The following is a 15,635-nucleotide window of genomic DNA, read 5'->3' on the forward strand; positions in this document are numbered from 1 at the left end:
GGGTAAATGCATAGTACATTAACATAGCTTAAGACAAACATTTCCATAGAAAAATGCATTGGTTAACTCAAGGTTTGAGAATAGTTAACTTCAGGTGAAACCAGGTGTCATTATGGCAACACAGTATTTTAAGAGAAACCTTTTAAATTTGTATAGAGAAGGAAAAAAATATCACTAGTTTGTTTCCTCCTGCCGCTTAAGAGAGAGAAAAATGTCTGACACTTGCAGCCTATTTCCTCCATCTGGAGACCCCTGGCCTTCCTGCCTGTTACCCTGTCACTGCCAGCTGATTTTTCTGTGGATGAGAACTGGGAGCCAGACCTCTGCTCTCAGATAACCGCCAGAGTCTGAGTGAAGAAGAGTTTCCGCTGATATGCAGTCTGTCTAGGGCTTTGCTTCTCAAAGTGGTGTCCCCAGGGCAGCAGCGCGGGCACTACTTGGGAACTTCTTGGAAATGCAGACTGCCAAGCAGTTTGCCTCAGTACACCAGCAGACTTCTGCAGCGACAAGAACCTCAGCTGCTTCCTGTGAGCATCAGAATTCGAAGGACACTGGTAGCCACGGTCAACAGTTACATGTTATACACTTAGAAACTTGTTAAGAGAGTAGATCTCATGTAAGTGTCCCTTCCACCATAAATTGAGCTTTTGAAGAGTGTTGTTCTCAATGTGAATGGTTCCACATGCCCTCTGCTGGCTGCCTTGCAACTTGCAGGGAGTTTGAACAGTGTTTTCTCATTTTAGGACCTTTGCACAGAACTGCCGAAACATTGAACATTTAAACCTCAATGGGTGCACAAAAATCACTGACAGGTAAGTACCAGATATCACTTTGGTGACTGCTAGGCCCTGGGAGAGCGAGGGGAGGGAAAGGTGGTTGAAAAAGCCTTTAGTGCGCCTGTCCTCTTTCAGCACGTGTTACAGCCTTAGCCGATTCTGTTCCAAGCTGAAGCATCTGGATCTGACCTCCTGCGTGTCCATTACAAACAGCTCCTTAAAGGGGATCAGGTAAGAGTGCCTGTCAGTGGCGGTCACAAACAATATCCAAGGCTCAAGCATCCTGGTGTTTGAAACTTTCTGCGTGGTCCCCCTGCGGCAGGAAGTGGGCGACTCGGGTCCTGGAGGTCTCTCTCCCGGGAACTGTTTGCAGGTCTCTGAGCTCAGAGACGTGCCTGCACTCTCCATGGGATGGACTGCACAGGCGTGGCTGTTTCCTGTTCTCCCAGTGAGGGCTGCCAGCACCTGGAGTACCTCAACCTGTCGTGGTGCGACCAGATCACCAAGGACGGCGTGGAGGCGTTGGTGCGCGGCTGCCGCGGCCTGAGGGCCCTGCTGCTGAGGGGCTGCACGCAGGTACGGGTCCGCTCGCCAGGCTTGTCTGCCGCGCGTCACTGGGGCGCCGGCCCCCGTCCCCTAGCTGGCTCCACCTCTCCTGTGTTCTCCGTTCACGCAGCTGGAAGACGAAGCTCTGAAGCACATTCAGAATTACTGCCATGAGCTCGTGAGCCTCAACCTGCAGTCCTGCTCCGTGAGTAGCGTGCCTCTCCCGTGCGCTCCCCCAGGGCGGTGTTGGGGCGTGGGGGACTGCCACTCCCTTACCTCGTGTCCTTCTGTGACCCACCGCTTCCCACAGATGAAAGGCCAATGCAGAGCCATGAGCATTTCCCCTAAAAATAGCAGAGATTAGAGTCTTGATTTATTTGAAGATATCAAGGATGCTATGAACTAGTCACTAACCTGAACAATTCCTGGGGAGGTCTCGGTGTCTTATTTTTACTTATAAACTGGGAGTGATGGCACCTCTCATGCTGCCTCAGTGGGTAAAAGGCAATGACAGGTATGAAGAATAAAGGGTGAGGTGTGATTTGCGTCAGTGCATGATCAGCCTGTGAAGGATGATTGGTTTTTTCCACTGTCGTCGATAATTGAGAATTGAAGAAGGTGCTTGCTGCAGCCAGCTGGGTTTCTCAAGGAGAACGTCATTTTTGAGAAAATTAAATGAAATCCCTTGTATTTGGCATTCACTGAATGAATCACAAATCTTTAAAGTCCCCAGTGATGGGAGATAAAGCAGAAACTATCTTATGAGGAGATACTGACTTTATGAGACAGCTTCATTCAGAAATAGGACCCTGAATTGCATGTAGGATAGCACTGGCAGGGGACTGGAAGTCTGACATAAATGTACATGTTTATTGCTACAGAAATTCGTGTATTTAAATAAAGATATTAATTTGAATCTTTATAACTAGATTCATAGAATTCTAAGCCATTTATCAATAATTCAGTGATTTACTTAATTTTGTTATTTTCTACACCACTTCAGGAAATATTATAAATATACCCATATGATTTATAGAATAGATATCTTTTAATTAGTATTAATCTGTAGAAATCCAACCAAAAATTAATGTCACTTAACCAGGCAAATCTCATGAGCTCTTCGTTAAATCTGATCTTTAACACAAGTTTATGAATTTTTCCTGGAAAAAGACTGAGTAAGAAATGGAATTTTAAAATTTTACTGTTAGTAATGCTTGAATATTTTAAAGCTGTGCAGAGAGAACGTAGATACCTGTCTTCTCTGTACTTACCCTTACTTTGGTTACACCATCGGATGAAACGTTACGGCCCGGGTGGCCCCGCGGTCGGCCGCGGGAGGCTCCGCGCCGGTGTCGCCGGCCTGACTCTGCGCTTGGCCCGCAGCGCGTCTCGGACGACGGCGTGGTGCAGCTGTGCCGGGGCTGCCCGCGGCTGCAGGCGCTCTGCCTGTCCGGCTGCGGCAGCCTCACCGACGCCTCCCTGACGGCCCTGGCCTTGAACTGCCCCAGACTCCAGTGAGTGCGCCGCGCCTTCCGCGTTGCCCCTCAGGGCCTGGGGCCGGGAGCGGGGGGCTTCTCGCAGCCGCAGCCGCTGGAATAGGTGGTGGCCTCTGTCAGAGGGACTGGGATGGGACAGAGCGTGAACGCGCTCGTTTCGGGCTGTGTGGAGGGCGGCGCACGGCCCAGCCCCGGGAACCTGAGTCTGCATTTCCTGACGGACGTCACTCAGGTGCCTCGTCCTGTTATTACTTTGACATGTGAGTGATCTGATGGGAGCAGAGGGTATTGTTTAAAAGTCAGTACATACTGGAATAATATCGAAAAACGAGAGCAGTGGTGTGCTGGCATCGTGGGAAGGTCCCTGTACTTACTGACCTGACTGGGGTGGGACTGCCTAAGCCTCCGTTTTGTGCCAGTCAAATAAACTCAGCACTGTGAAGCAGGCGCTGCTTTTCCGTGGTTAACCAGCTGCCCCTTTGTCTCCCCTGCACTCCGCATCCCAGGATCTTGGAGGCCGCCCGATGTTCCCACCTGACTGATGCAGGCTTTACGCTTCTAGCTCGGGTAAGAGAGGCGTTACCAAACCAACCAACCTCTCAGTCACCTCCCTCCAAAGTGACTTGGAGTGTACCAAAAACGACCTTCAGAGATGATGGGCCCCAAGTAGAATAGAGTCCTGGTGGGGGAGAGGGGTGTGTTCTGTATTTTCTCCCTTGGGCCCGGAAGCTGAGGGCGCCTATACCAGGAGTGGGGCCTGGCCCTCAGTCTCACTTCGTCAGGCGGGGCCACAGTAGGGGCAGCATCCTCCCTGCGGGAGATGCCCTTCCTCACAGACCCCGACTCTGGTCTCAGCAGCGTCCCTCAGCTGTTCCGGGCTCTGCCTCTGCCCGCCCGCCCCCCACTCCCCTGCCACCCAGAGCCGCTGTCCTCCTGGGGCTGATGACTCTGCCTCCTATCACATCCCCCAGCAGCCACACTGTGGTGAGCGCCCCACCCCGTGTCCTCCCAGAAACCCCTCCGTGGCTAGAACCTACACGCTGAGACCTGTGAGCCCCCGGGAAGGTGCAGACACTGCCTTTCAGGATGAGAGGACACGCGGCCTCCCCCAATGCCTACTTCCATGTGACTGGGATTCCGAGGGCGCCTGCTCAGACGCGCCGGCTCACTGGGTCACTTTGGGAACAGGGGGTGTCTCATGGACTCTCGTGAACTCTTGCAGAATTGCCACGACCTGGAGAAAATGGATCTTGAAGAATGCATCCTGGTGAGTGCCCCCGACAGCCCTGCAGGGCGCCCCGCAGCCACGGACAGACGGGTGTAACCAGAGACGCTGGCACGCGCTGGTCTGGCGCCTCCTTGCCCCAGCACGGGTGTCAGGGCGCTCTGTACACTCTGGGCTGCTCTCAGTCATCAGAGCTGAGTTGAGGATAGCACCATCTTTTGTCAAACTTAAAAAAAAAAACAAAACCCTCATTTTCACATAACTTCTGGGAGAGGAAAGCTTGCATGCCCAGTGATGAGGTGACTGCACAGAGAATCCTGGGGGCCCCCTCGCCCACTCCCGCTTTGTGCCCTGTCCCCCTGGGGGCTCCAGGGTAAAGACGAGAACAGCTTCGCAACTCGGGGAGTAAGCAGATTTGAGGTTGCTGGTGAGGAGAGGCGCTCCCAGCCTGCGTGTGCTTGAGATGAGTTTTTAATTCTCTTCTGCACCGTTTGGTTCTTGTGTTCAGGAGAAGCAGGGTTAGGTATTAAGCTCTGGTGTGGAAGCCACACTGACTCAGCATGTTTCTCTGCAGATAACGGACCGCACGCTCACCCAGCTCTCCATTCACTGTCCCAAGCTGCAAGCCCTGGTGAGTCAGCTCTTGGTGGTGGACTTACCTCTCAGGGATGAAAGATCCCCCGCCACCCTGCCCCACTACAGCAGGAAACTCCTGTCTGGAAGGGTGTCGTCATCCTTGGTTTCAAGGGTCTGTTAGTTGGGCTAACTTGGGAGGTAGAGTATCTACATGTTACTGTTTTCATTTTTGGATATGAACCTAACACAGGGACCCAGGTCCTTACACAAATTCATGTTCAGCCTGTCAGAGTGAAAAGGTCATGTATCTATGGAGGGGGGATTCGTGAGTATACCAAACGGTCCACAATGAGCAGTGAAGAGTGCTGCACTCGGGCATGCGGACCTTGCACGCCTGTTCCATCCACTGCTGGGCCTGGAGTCCCTGTTCACCCAGCGAGTTGTGTGAACTCGGCCGCCTGCTCCCCCAGATACCCAGACTTGATCCCAACAGCACTGCCATGCGGGCACTGTGGACACCCCTTTTATCAGCAAGGAAGCCGAGGTGCGGAGTGCTTCAGAAGCGTGCCCACGTTTGTAGAGCTGCCCAGATGGTGAGGCTCCTGGGCTCTGGTCTGCCCGCTGTCCTGGGACGCCCTTAAGCCAGCTCCCCTGTCCGCCTTGGCCTCGCTCTGTCAGCAGGGGCTCGGGCTTTATAGCACCATCAGAGTCCATCTGGCCTGACTTACTCTCCCCCCTCGCCCCCAGGTCCCTGTATTTCCACATTTCTCCTGAGTTCTTCTCCCTCAGGCATAAGCGTGCTAGGCCTTGGACAGCTCTGGGACTGTCTTTTGGAGTTGGGGTCAGGTTTCAGAGCTAGTCAGCACCTACCTGTTTCCAGATTTTCTGACGGAACGGTTTCCCTCTACTGTATCTGCCGATAATTTTGTGCTTCTCGTGTCTTCACTCCCAAATTGGTTGTGATCTGGTTTTCTAATTGACAAAATCTGCTCCTCAGATGGGATTTGTCCACCCCTTGTCCCCGAGACGGCCTTGTCCCGAGGTGTGAGGAAGGTTAGCAGCCTTGGGCTTTGTTCTGGTTTAACCTCCTTCCCCCTGGTTGCCCGAGGGCGCACTCTCTGCCCTTCCCCGACCCTGAGACACCGTGGCCTTGGACTCCCACCAGCTCCCCAGCTCCTGGAGCGCAGGATCCACGCCAGCAGGAGATGTTATTCAAACACTGTTGTCCCCAGCCGGGGTTCTAGTGACTTTGGAAATCTTCTCTATTTTCTCCTGTACTCATATAAGCAACTCCCAGAAAGGGAACTTAAGAGTAAAAGACACTATAAGAAAAACCCAAAATAAGGGCCTCAAATAAAGAGAAAAAAGCGTGGAGGATTCAGATTTAGCTACAAGCATGTCTTGCGGGAGGGGTGCTCATGCCAGACCTTGTCCTAAGCTCTGGAGTGACAGGATCAGCCACCAGGGGAAGTGGCGTTACCCTAGCCCAGACACTGCAGGGCAGGACGTGTCTGGATCCCTGTGAGGGGTGCTCCAGGGGCTACTCCACTTTGAGGCGGATGTGGCAGCCATGCCTCTGGGCCCCCAGGTGGAGCCGAGGGTCAGCGGCAGCGTGGATGGTGATGGACCCGCAGCCGGTGCCCGCCTCCCTGGGGAAGGCCGACTGCTCTGCTTCCACGCCAGGGAGCCCTCCGCCAGCCCCAGAGCTGAGAGGAGGCAGTGCCGGTGGGCTAAGTTCCACAGATTGAGAATTGTGAACCCTGGTTTTTATCTTTCACTAAAGATCTGCAAGCAGGAAGCGATGAGGGGAGTGACCACCAGCCCCTAGCAGGTGACGGCCACACCTCATTTGCTGAACTTCAGTTCCCAGGTTGTCCTTTTCATTTTTCATATGAATGAGGCAAGTGTGTGCACACACCCCCTCCTCCCTTCAAGGAACTGGTCTGTGATTCTCGGGAGGACAGGCCTTGTCCTCTCAAAAACCTGAATCTAGAAGGCGATCTGAAAGGGAAGCGGATGCAGACAAGGGGGCTCCAGATTCAAGAGAACCCAGAGGAGCTGATGAAGCTTGTGCAGAGGTTAGGGGTCCTTGTTCCTTCAGTTCGCAGCCTGCAGGGTGTGTCATCAGCGGGTGTCAGTGACATTAGGGGGCTGGTTTTCTTAGTACCAGAGCCAGTTTTGTGGACTTTTAAAAAATATTAATGCAGCTCATTGCTCCTAGAAGCTACCCAAGAATTTTAGCTATTAAAGAGTAAAGAATTATAGCCAATAAAAGCTGTATTACTTTGCTACTACAAAGTTTTAGTTTTCAAAAAAAAAAAAAAAAAAAAAAAAAAGTTTTAGTTTTCACCCTGATTTATTATAGCTGTCACCAGTGAGGTTTATGCTTTCACATATGTTGCTATAATTAGTGCCCTTTTTAGCTTAACAGAGTCCCTTTAACACTTCTTGTAAGGTGGCTCGTGTGTGTGAGGCGTGTGCTGCGCTGTGTGGCTCGAGGTATCTTAGTTCCCCAACCAGGGATGGAACTTGGGCCCTGGCAGTGAAAGCCCTGGGTCCTAATCAGTGGACCACAGGGAATTCCCACCTCTCCCCCAATGATAACCTTGCTGGTATTCTTGGTTGGAATTGTTTACCCCTTTCTTTCAGCACTTATATAGTGCCCCTCCATTCAGGCCTGCCTGCAAAATTTCTCCTGAAAAGTCTGCTGATAGTCTTACGGGAATTCCCTTGCACGTAACAACTGGTTTTTCTCTTGCTGCTTTTAAGATTAACTTTAAAAAAAAAAAAAAAGATTAACTTTTCACACTTTAATTATATCCCTTATAATGAGAATGTTAGTCCAATTGATGCTGTCCTGTAAGTCTGTTAGACTGTATTTTTTTCCTTTCTGCTGCTCTGATTGGCTGATTTTCACTACCAGTTTTTCAAGTCACTGATCCTTTTATCTGCTTCACCCAGTCTGCTCTTGAAACTCTCTGCTGTATTTTTCAGTTCAGGGCTGTTCTTCAGCTCTGTGACCTGTGTGGTAGTTTTCCAGAGGAGGGTGTAAACTCCTGTCTGGGGGCCTGGCAGAGGGCTAGCACACCTGCCTGCCTTGGCTGGGGGCACGTCTGGGGGCCTCTTGCCAGAAAGACAGGGCGTCTCGGCCTGCTGTGTGCACAGTGCCTGGGGTGGTAGTCTGCCAGGAGTCTCTTCTCATGTTAAAAGTCCCGAGAGGGCCGGGAATACGAGCCCCCTTCGGCCGTCAGGGTCAGGTGAGCCAGGAGCAGCCCATATACGAAGACGGGGGCACAGGCAGCTGTAAAACCTCGCCTCTGGGAGACGCTGGTGCCCAATGTGCGGTTCAGTGAGAAACTCCAGGTTTTGAGTTCCCTTCTGATGGGGGGGTCTTTGCCCTCAGGGGTGGGGTTCATGACAGACCGTGGCCTCCCCTGCCCACTTGCACCAGCTCCTCTCCTCTGCCCAAGGTGGAGAGGTTGGCCAGCTGGTTTTTGTGTTTTTTTCCGGAGGCAGCTGGTCCCTGTGTAGCTGTAGACTCGCTGTTTGCGGGAAGAGGTGAGTTCAGGGTCCTCTCGGCGCGGACCGTCCCCTGCAGTGTCGGTTCCATCCCTACCCCCGGGGGGACGATGAGAGAGGCCGCTGCCCCCAGGCCCAGCCTCCCGAGCCGTGGCTCCTGCCGACACCGCGCCGCCTCTCCTTCCAGAGCCTGTCCCACTGCGAGCTCATCACGGACGACGGCATCCTGCACCTGAGCAACAGCCCCTGTGGCCACGAGCGGCTGCGGGTGCTGGAGCTGGACAACTGCCTGCTCATCACCGACGTGGCCCTGGAGCACCTGGAGCACTGCCGCGGCCTGGAGCGCCTGGAGCTCTACGACTGCCAGCAGGTCACGCGGGCCGGCATCAAGCGCATGCGGGTGAGCGCGGGCAGCCGGCAGCGCCGCCCAGGCCTCAGCAGGCTCGGAGAGTCAGCCTCCATTCCGTCTGGGGGGAGCCGGGCCGAGCTACGCCAGCTGCCTCCTTAGGCTTCTGCAGAACCTCCTTAGTAGCGTCCACCCTGAAGATTCAGCTTCTAGCATGGGTCTGGGCGAAAGTACAGAAGGCGTTCCCAGTAGGCTTGACCTTTGCTCACCCAGGTAAAGAGCCTTAGTGGTGGCGTCCCTTCCCCGGTCGCCCACCTGGTGCTCTGGAGCACCTCAGAAGTTCGGTAGCTCTGCACGTGGCCCGAGCAGGCCGCGGCGCTCCCGTCGCCGCTGGGCTTGCACACAGGGACCGAAAGCGCCTCTCAGCTCCAGAAGGTGCTGCTTCCGGGGGTCACACAGGAGCAGCTCTAGCGCACACCACCAGTTGAGGCGCTGTGCCGAACGGTGGAGTGAACTAGTTCCACACGGAGAGCTGTGGGCTTTCTGGGGTTACGCGGGTGGTTGCCCTGCTGCCCACAGGTCTGAGGACGATGCACTTCCCTCACTTCCAGGCGCAGCTCCCTCACGTCAGAGTGCACGCCTACTTCGCCCCCGTCACCCCGCCGCCGGCCGCGGGGGGCGGCGGGCAGCGGCTCTGCCGGTGCTGTGTCGTCCTCTGACGCCGCCCGCCGGAGGCCTGCGTGCCGTTCTCCGCCGTCACCCGGCTCTGATTCTCCAGTGAGAGGCGTTCACAGGTAAAAGACTGCAGGGACCGCGGTAACTCTGGTGGTAGTTTTTACCTTTGCTCTGCTGTGATGCAATCAATTCAAAGCCTTGTGTGTGTCGGTTAACAAAGAGCCGGGGCGGTCTCAGTGCAGCGGAGCACGCAGGAAACCTGGATCTCCTAAGAGGTGGTGCTGCCCTAGATGCAAACCCCCACCCTCCGCTCCGCCAGCGTTCCTCAACAGACCGTCAGTGTCGGCACAAATGGAGCAGAAAAATAAGCTGTTGGTTTTCTACCTGATACTTAAGCCCATGACCTCCTTTTATTCACCAGTCCATTTTGATTAGCAGGACTCTTCCACTTTGAAGGTTAAAATAGCAACTTTGTTGAAGTAACTATATTGCAAATTCACAATGCCTGACAGTTTTGTATTTGGAGACTTACTTGGAAGGCAAGGTAATAGGTTTCCATGAGACACCAAAGGACGAGGCCTCTAGAAAGGGTGGAGCAGGGTCTCCACCTTTCTGTCAACTTGTCGTAGGTCCTCTTGGGGACCAGAAACTGAACAAAAGCAACTCAGACTTTGTGCTGCCTGATGAGAAATCGTGAGCTCTGGGGTAGGCGACAGTACAAAACGTGTTTTTGTTAAAGAGCTAATCCTGTCATCTCTCAGAGAATTTGGGGGACCTTAAAGAATTTAGGGCTCAAGTTATCCATACTATAATCAATTAAAAATAATAGATGCATGTAGAATGGGTGTGGTTTTTTTCCAAGTTTATTTTAAGTCTTAGAAATTAAGTTACACCAGAACTATTCAAAAATTTTACACACTTACAACTCAGCTCAGTGAAGTGTTGGCACCTTTGAGACTTAGATAAAAATTAATAAACCGCCGCAGTGCTTAAGTCAGAGGGCTTATTGCTATTATCTTGTGGCAGACATATCTGACCAAAAGCATTTTCCAAACTCAGGCATTCTAATGTTATCTGAAATCTGATAAGGTGATCTGGTTTTTACACTGTGCTGTCCAGACTGTGACCTTCACTGAACCTCTGTGCTAATCCTTCTTAGCAACCAAACAGAGCTCCTGAGAAGCTGAAGAGAAACAGCAAAAGAGAAATTTCCCCACAACCAGCAATAGTTCTAACAGAGTTAGGGTTCTATTAGGTGAAAAGTTTTAGAATCATTTAGAATACAAGACCTCAGTTGCATTCTGGGAAGAGAAGGCAGATAGATAAATCATTAGTCCTGGTGATTTTGCAGCATTATATACTCTAGTATTTCCTGATCTAAAAATTGTGTGTATACCATAGCAGTTATTGAAATATACATTTATATCACTGTGTATGGGGGAAATGGGTGTTGCAGAAAGCTATGAGTATAGTTTCCGTTTTAAAAATTTAAATGACCAGGACCTTTTATACATTATCTCTTTCGAGCTCGGACACAACCTCTCAAAGCTATTGGACTCTGGCTGAATGACACAGGACTGCAATTACAAAACAGCAAAGGACCTCTGTTAAGGAAATCAGGTTTGCTTCCTCTTTAAAATGTAAGTGTGGAACAATCGCTGGATGACCTGTCCTCAGTTGCATTTGCTTTGAGAAAACAACGAAAGGAAAACACCCCCCACCAGCTCTTCTAAGGACATTTGGACTGGTGTACTCAGAACATACACAGTGAGCCCCTTGATTCTATGACATGAAGTGACACTGGCAGGAACCTGGATTTTAAATGAGACACACATTTGCAAAAACAATCGGAAAACATTTATTATACTGAAATGTGTACATCCTACTATTAAAAAAACAAGTAGCAAATTTGCTGGTGCCGTAATTTAACCTGTTCCACTGGGACAGACTCCTGTTCATTGCTGCTTGGTGTAATTTCAAGTTTGACGAGCTTTTTTTTTTTTTTAACCCCACTTGTAAAAACCTGATGAATTCAAAATAGCACACAGCATTAAATGACATTTATTGTTCCATAAATCTTGAGACTCAAAAAGGAATGCTAAATAGACAAGCAAAACTCTAAAACAATGGAGAGAGCTCACTTCTTTCCCAAGTGATTGGTACAGAAAACATGTGGTCGTAGCGAAAGCAAAGGGGAAATGACAGAAGGAAAGCTCTCCAGCTTGGGGTCTATACAAGTAAGGGATATTTATTTTCAGGCCAAAGATGGAGTATTTAAAGACAGTACTTTCTTAAAAATATCAAATAACCCCCTTTATGAATAAAACAAAATACAAAGCTTTTACCCACTGGAGTAGTTTTGTCTTTTGGGAAAGATTTCAAACTCAAGCATCAAATAAAACATTCAAAACCAAGACACTGGGTAAATAGAGATGGTATAATTAAAATGCAATCGAAGTGGTTTGTTTTTTTAATTGTGTCTAGTACACCACAGGCCTCAAATGCTTGCTGACGAATTTTGGGAAGGCTTTGGGTGAAGGGAAAAGAGAGATAGTAGAAAAAATAGCAAAAAACAGTGATTCCCTTTGAAAAGTATACTGGCCGACAAGCATTTGGTTTTGTGAAAGAGGCACTCTTTTCATAGAAAAAGAAGCTATTATGTGGTGTATAAAAAGTCCCTAAATAATCACTAGAATGTTACCCATGATTGTACTAAAGCTCCATATTTGAGAAGTAAGGAATTTTGATGGTGCAAGATAGTGTTTGTGATGTCTAGTGTTCCAAGAATAATTTCAACTCCTGATAATGAAGACCCCTTAACACGAAGTTACAAACTATCACACTGTTTTCTCCTGCTTGGGTGTATTTCCAATGTCTGGAACAGGGCTTTTAAAAAATGTTGAACAGGAAGGGGGTCAGGGAAGGCGGTTGCTAAGTGGTTGGAGACAGAGAAAAAGGAGAAAGAAAACCACATGAGTTTAAAAGGCATTGGGGATTCAAAAATGAAAACCAGAAACAAATGCTAAAAATGGAAGCAGAAGCAAAAAGTTTTTCAATAAATCTGTGACAAAGCAAAAACACAAAAGTCTTTGTACCTATTAGGATTTACACTGATCCTCTCACCAAGGTACTCTTGATAATGCAGTTTGCTTCAAGCCCGTCTTCCTGGCTTGGATCCTCCCGATCCGGCATGATCATGGCAGACGCACACCCTTAGACATGATTTTTCCGAGGAGGCGCCGCGCCTCTCCCCTGACCACCGATCGGCCCGTGTCCGCGGCGGCCCGGCCCCCCTCCCAGGTCAGCATAAGGTCCAGGCCACAGACACCACACTGGCCCAGAAATGTCAATGCCCACAGTACATTCATCTCCAAACCGCATACAGTGTAAAAGACAGCAAAGGCTGCTCTGGACCTGTGTGCTGGCCTCTCCGGCAGAGAGGCAGGCGGCCTAGCTGCGCGGGGCCGCGGAGCAGGGGCGCCTCTCGTCCAGCTCATTAGGAAGGTCATCCTGTGTTTTCAATATGAAACATTTCATACGGTAAAATCCAATCCCAAGACTTCTTGGATTCAGTCTTCACACACTTTTAAGCGTGACTTTTATTTGGTGCTGAATAGAGTTCAGACTACGGAGGACGTCACTTCAAAATGATGTGGACGCCACCACCATTTTCAGCTGTGGAGAAAGGAAGGGACAGTAACGCTCAACTTTCTTAACCAGGCCAGAGAATCAAGACTGAATTGAACTAATTCATACTCAGGTATGGCAGAAATGAAACCAATACTGTAAAGCAGGTATCCTTTGATTAAAAATAAAAACATAATTCACTAAAAAAAAAAAAGGGAAATTGAAAACGTTAAACGCTGCTCTCACCCTACAGCCTCCCACCTTTAAGTATTCTAGAGAAGAAAAGGCTGAGTAACCTGCTCCAGCCCCTCCTCCCTAAAACATCATGTCCACGTTCCCTCTGCCGCTTATCTGAGCACAGAGCAGAGACCATCGAATAAACCGGGTGCTTATACCTACCTTTTCTGGAAATAATTAATAATCACTAGCTCTGCCTGCTGGCCTAGTGTTTCTCAGGAGATGGCGAGGAGCAGTACAGGCATTCATCAAGGAACAAATGAAGTTTTTCATAAGGACAAACGTCTAAAAACAGGACACTGAGACGGGAGGGGCATCCTGTGATGCCTAACGCTAGACACACGCACTGCCGTCAGAGGACACAGCCACACACTCTGTGAACTACCTGGTACAGACCGTGTCAGTTTTGCAGACTAAACACTATTGCTTTGAGAATGAAAAATTGGGAAAAGGGTACTAGTCTTCACAGGGATGTGTAAAGAAAACAACGGTGGGTCAGTTCACAGTCTAAACAGCCCCTGCAGGTAACCTGAAGGCTTGAGACACGTCCAGCAGGCTGAAGTCCTCAATTCAGCCCCTCACTTCAAGGGGGGCTGCTCTTCTGAGTAACTTACCAGAAGAAAGTGACATAGGACGTCTTGCTCTCTGAGGTGCAGCTTTCCTGCTAAGACTGGATTTAGATCTTAAAGTTCTGCTCCCATAATAACTTGGCATTTAAGAAACCCTCCTTTAACCCTTTAATTGGAAGTCTCTTGAACCCCATCTGGGCCTGCTTTGCACATTCTTTCCCTCCATAACCTCAAGGATTTCTACGGCTGTGAATCACCAAAGACATAGTGAAGGCTTAACTTAGATCTGAAACCCAGGTACCTCCTGCCAGCCCCAGCAGGGAGAATTAACTCGACATTTCCATGTCCTAAAATGAAGTCTCAAGTTTTTGCAAACTTATTTTTTATTTTATTTATTTATTTTTTTTTGCAAACTTATTTTTTAATGGGTCTCAAATCCTGTGACATATTTAATCAAGTTGTTTACATTAAAAAGTACTGATTTTAAAAACTGCCACACACAAATGGTCCTCAAGTCTGCTTTCCTTCTGAAAGTTTTGATAGATTTTTATCATTATATGATACATTGTTATCATAGCAGACTTTTTACTATTAAGTGACCAATTGACACACACAGTTCTGAGACTGTTCTTCCACCACTGATTTAAGACTGGTGATAATGTTCACTTAGCCTCCTGAGCTCGCTAGGCAGAGGTGGGAAACCTTGCCAGCTCCAGCTGCCTTCTTGTCCACTGCTCTGCTGGCATCCACAGTGACCCTCTGTCCCAAGTCACACACCACGGCCCAACGGAAGAGGGTCGGAGGCGCGCTCAGCACTGCCCCCACCGTGACCACCGCCTGCGCAGTGCTCCCTAAGTCACAGCCGCGCCCCGTCCCGGGCGGAGCTCAGCAGGCCTGTCACCGTCCAAACCCCCTCACCTCTGGTCTGGGTGACACCTCCTGCCTGCGCTTCTCCCACCTTCTCTGTCTACAGAGTTGCAAGAGTGGAAGAAAAGACAAACCTACTCACATTATTGTTGGTTTACAAACGAATCACTGACTTTGCAGTGCCTTTCAGATAAAACCTAAGCTCCCACCACCACTATGCCTACTGGACTTGGCTCCTGCTTTGCCTGCCCTCCCCCGCACGGCAGCCACAGGCCCGCAGGCCTCCAGAGCAGCCCAGCTCCTTCCTCTGCAGACAGCCTTGCCCCGCCTGGGTGCTGCTCCTCAGAGACAGCCTAACGGCTTGCGTCCCCCAGCCCAGATGCCTGTGTCCATGAGCACCACACTTCCCCGTCCCTTCATGGCAGCCAAGCTCCGTGTTTGTAATCTGTGGGCATCTGTTGACCTCTTCTGGTTTGCTTTCCCCACCAGAGTAGGGGAAGACCTTTCCTGCACTGACAACACGTCTGACATGAGGTGCTCAGTGAAATGTTGGCTGAATGGACTGGGATTTTTCTCCAGGCATCCAGAAGGACGGACTCCTCTTATTTGCTAATTTCTGCTTCTGTCACTAGACAGTGTCTTGTTTTTCAAACTTAAGATTGGTAAAACCAGCAGTCAGACACAAGATGACACAAGTCATCAAGACCGCTGATTTCAAGCACACCGTCTTTCATGATTCTAGCATTTCAAGACACACATACACATGCAAAGTACCTTTTACTGTGGAGAATAAAAAACAACTCTCATCTTGAAAGTTCTGAACCATCTAGAAGAATAAAGCAGACACATAATTAATATCCAACTGTCTTAACTGATTAGGAAAGATTAAAATTAGTGAAAGGAAAATAGAAACACGTATACATGGGTGCACAAGTACAGGTCTCAAGTCAAAACAGTACTTCACGAGGCTGTGTGAGCTGACGGGTCTACACCTCGCGTGCAGCCTGCCCTGTGTTGGCCTCTTACTCTCGGGGGTCCCTGCGATCTGGCCCGTCACCCCTGGGCCCACAGTGGGCAGTCCCTGCCGGGCTCTCGGATACAGGTGCACTTCTGTCACCGCTTGCTTTTCCCGGAACACGGGATGGGGGAGAACTGCCCTCCTAACCTGCTTTCTAA

The 15,635-nt window shown here is 50.0% G+C and overlaps 2 protein-coding genes across 11 annotated transcripts in view; one reads left to right on the top strand and one right to left on the bottom strand.

The window, feature by feature from the left end:
- FBXL2 (F-box and leucine rich repeat protein 2) overlaps positions 1-11,283 on the top strand; it is an 84,021-nt gene extending 72,738 nt beyond the window's left edge. For 2 of the 9 annotated variants that reach the window (XM_043886937.1, XM_043886938.1), the window contains 12 exons: positions 744-812; positions 893-1,007; positions 1,226-1,352; positions 1,453-1,527; positions 2,706-2,836; positions 3,325-3,385; positions 4,041-4,085; positions 4,618-4,674; positions 5,603-5,672; positions 8,136-8,177; positions 8,326-8,538; positions 9,096-11,283. In XM_043886937.1, coding sequence (XP_043742872.1) covers positions 788-812; positions 893-1,007; positions 1,226-1,352; positions 1,453-1,527; positions 2,706-2,836; positions 3,325-3,385; positions 4,041-4,085; positions 4,618-4,674; positions 5,603-5,672; positions 8,136-8,177; positions 8,326-8,538; positions 9,096-9,265 — 1,131 coding nt within the window. In that variant the 5' untranslated portion in view covers positions 744-787 and the 3' untranslated portion in view covers positions 9,266-11,283. The other 7 variants (XM_043886934.1, XM_043886933.1, XR_006337661.1 and 4 more) reach the window with 7 other exon arrangements.
- UBP1 (upstream binding protein 1) overlaps positions 10,994-15,635 on the bottom strand; it is a 64,715-nt gene continuing 60,073 nt past the window's right edge. For both annotated transcript variants that reach the window (XM_043886932.1, XM_043886931.1), the window contains 2 exons: positions 15,234-15,285; positions 10,994-12,834 (listed from right to left, as the gene is read on the bottom strand). In XM_043886932.1, coding sequence (XP_043742867.1) covers positions 12,797-12,834; positions 15,234-15,285 — 90 coding nt within the window. In that variant the 3' untranslated portion in view covers positions 10,994-12,796. The remainder of the gene's footprint in view (positions 12,835-15,233; positions 15,286-15,635) is intronic.

This window comes from Cervus elaphus, chromosome 24, assembly GCF_910594005.1.
Source record: "Cervus elaphus chromosome 24, mCerEla1.1, whole genome shotgun sequence".
NCBI classification, from domain to species: domain Eukaryota; kingdom Metazoa; phylum Chordata; class Mammalia; order Artiodactyla; family Cervidae; genus Cervus; species Cervus elaphus.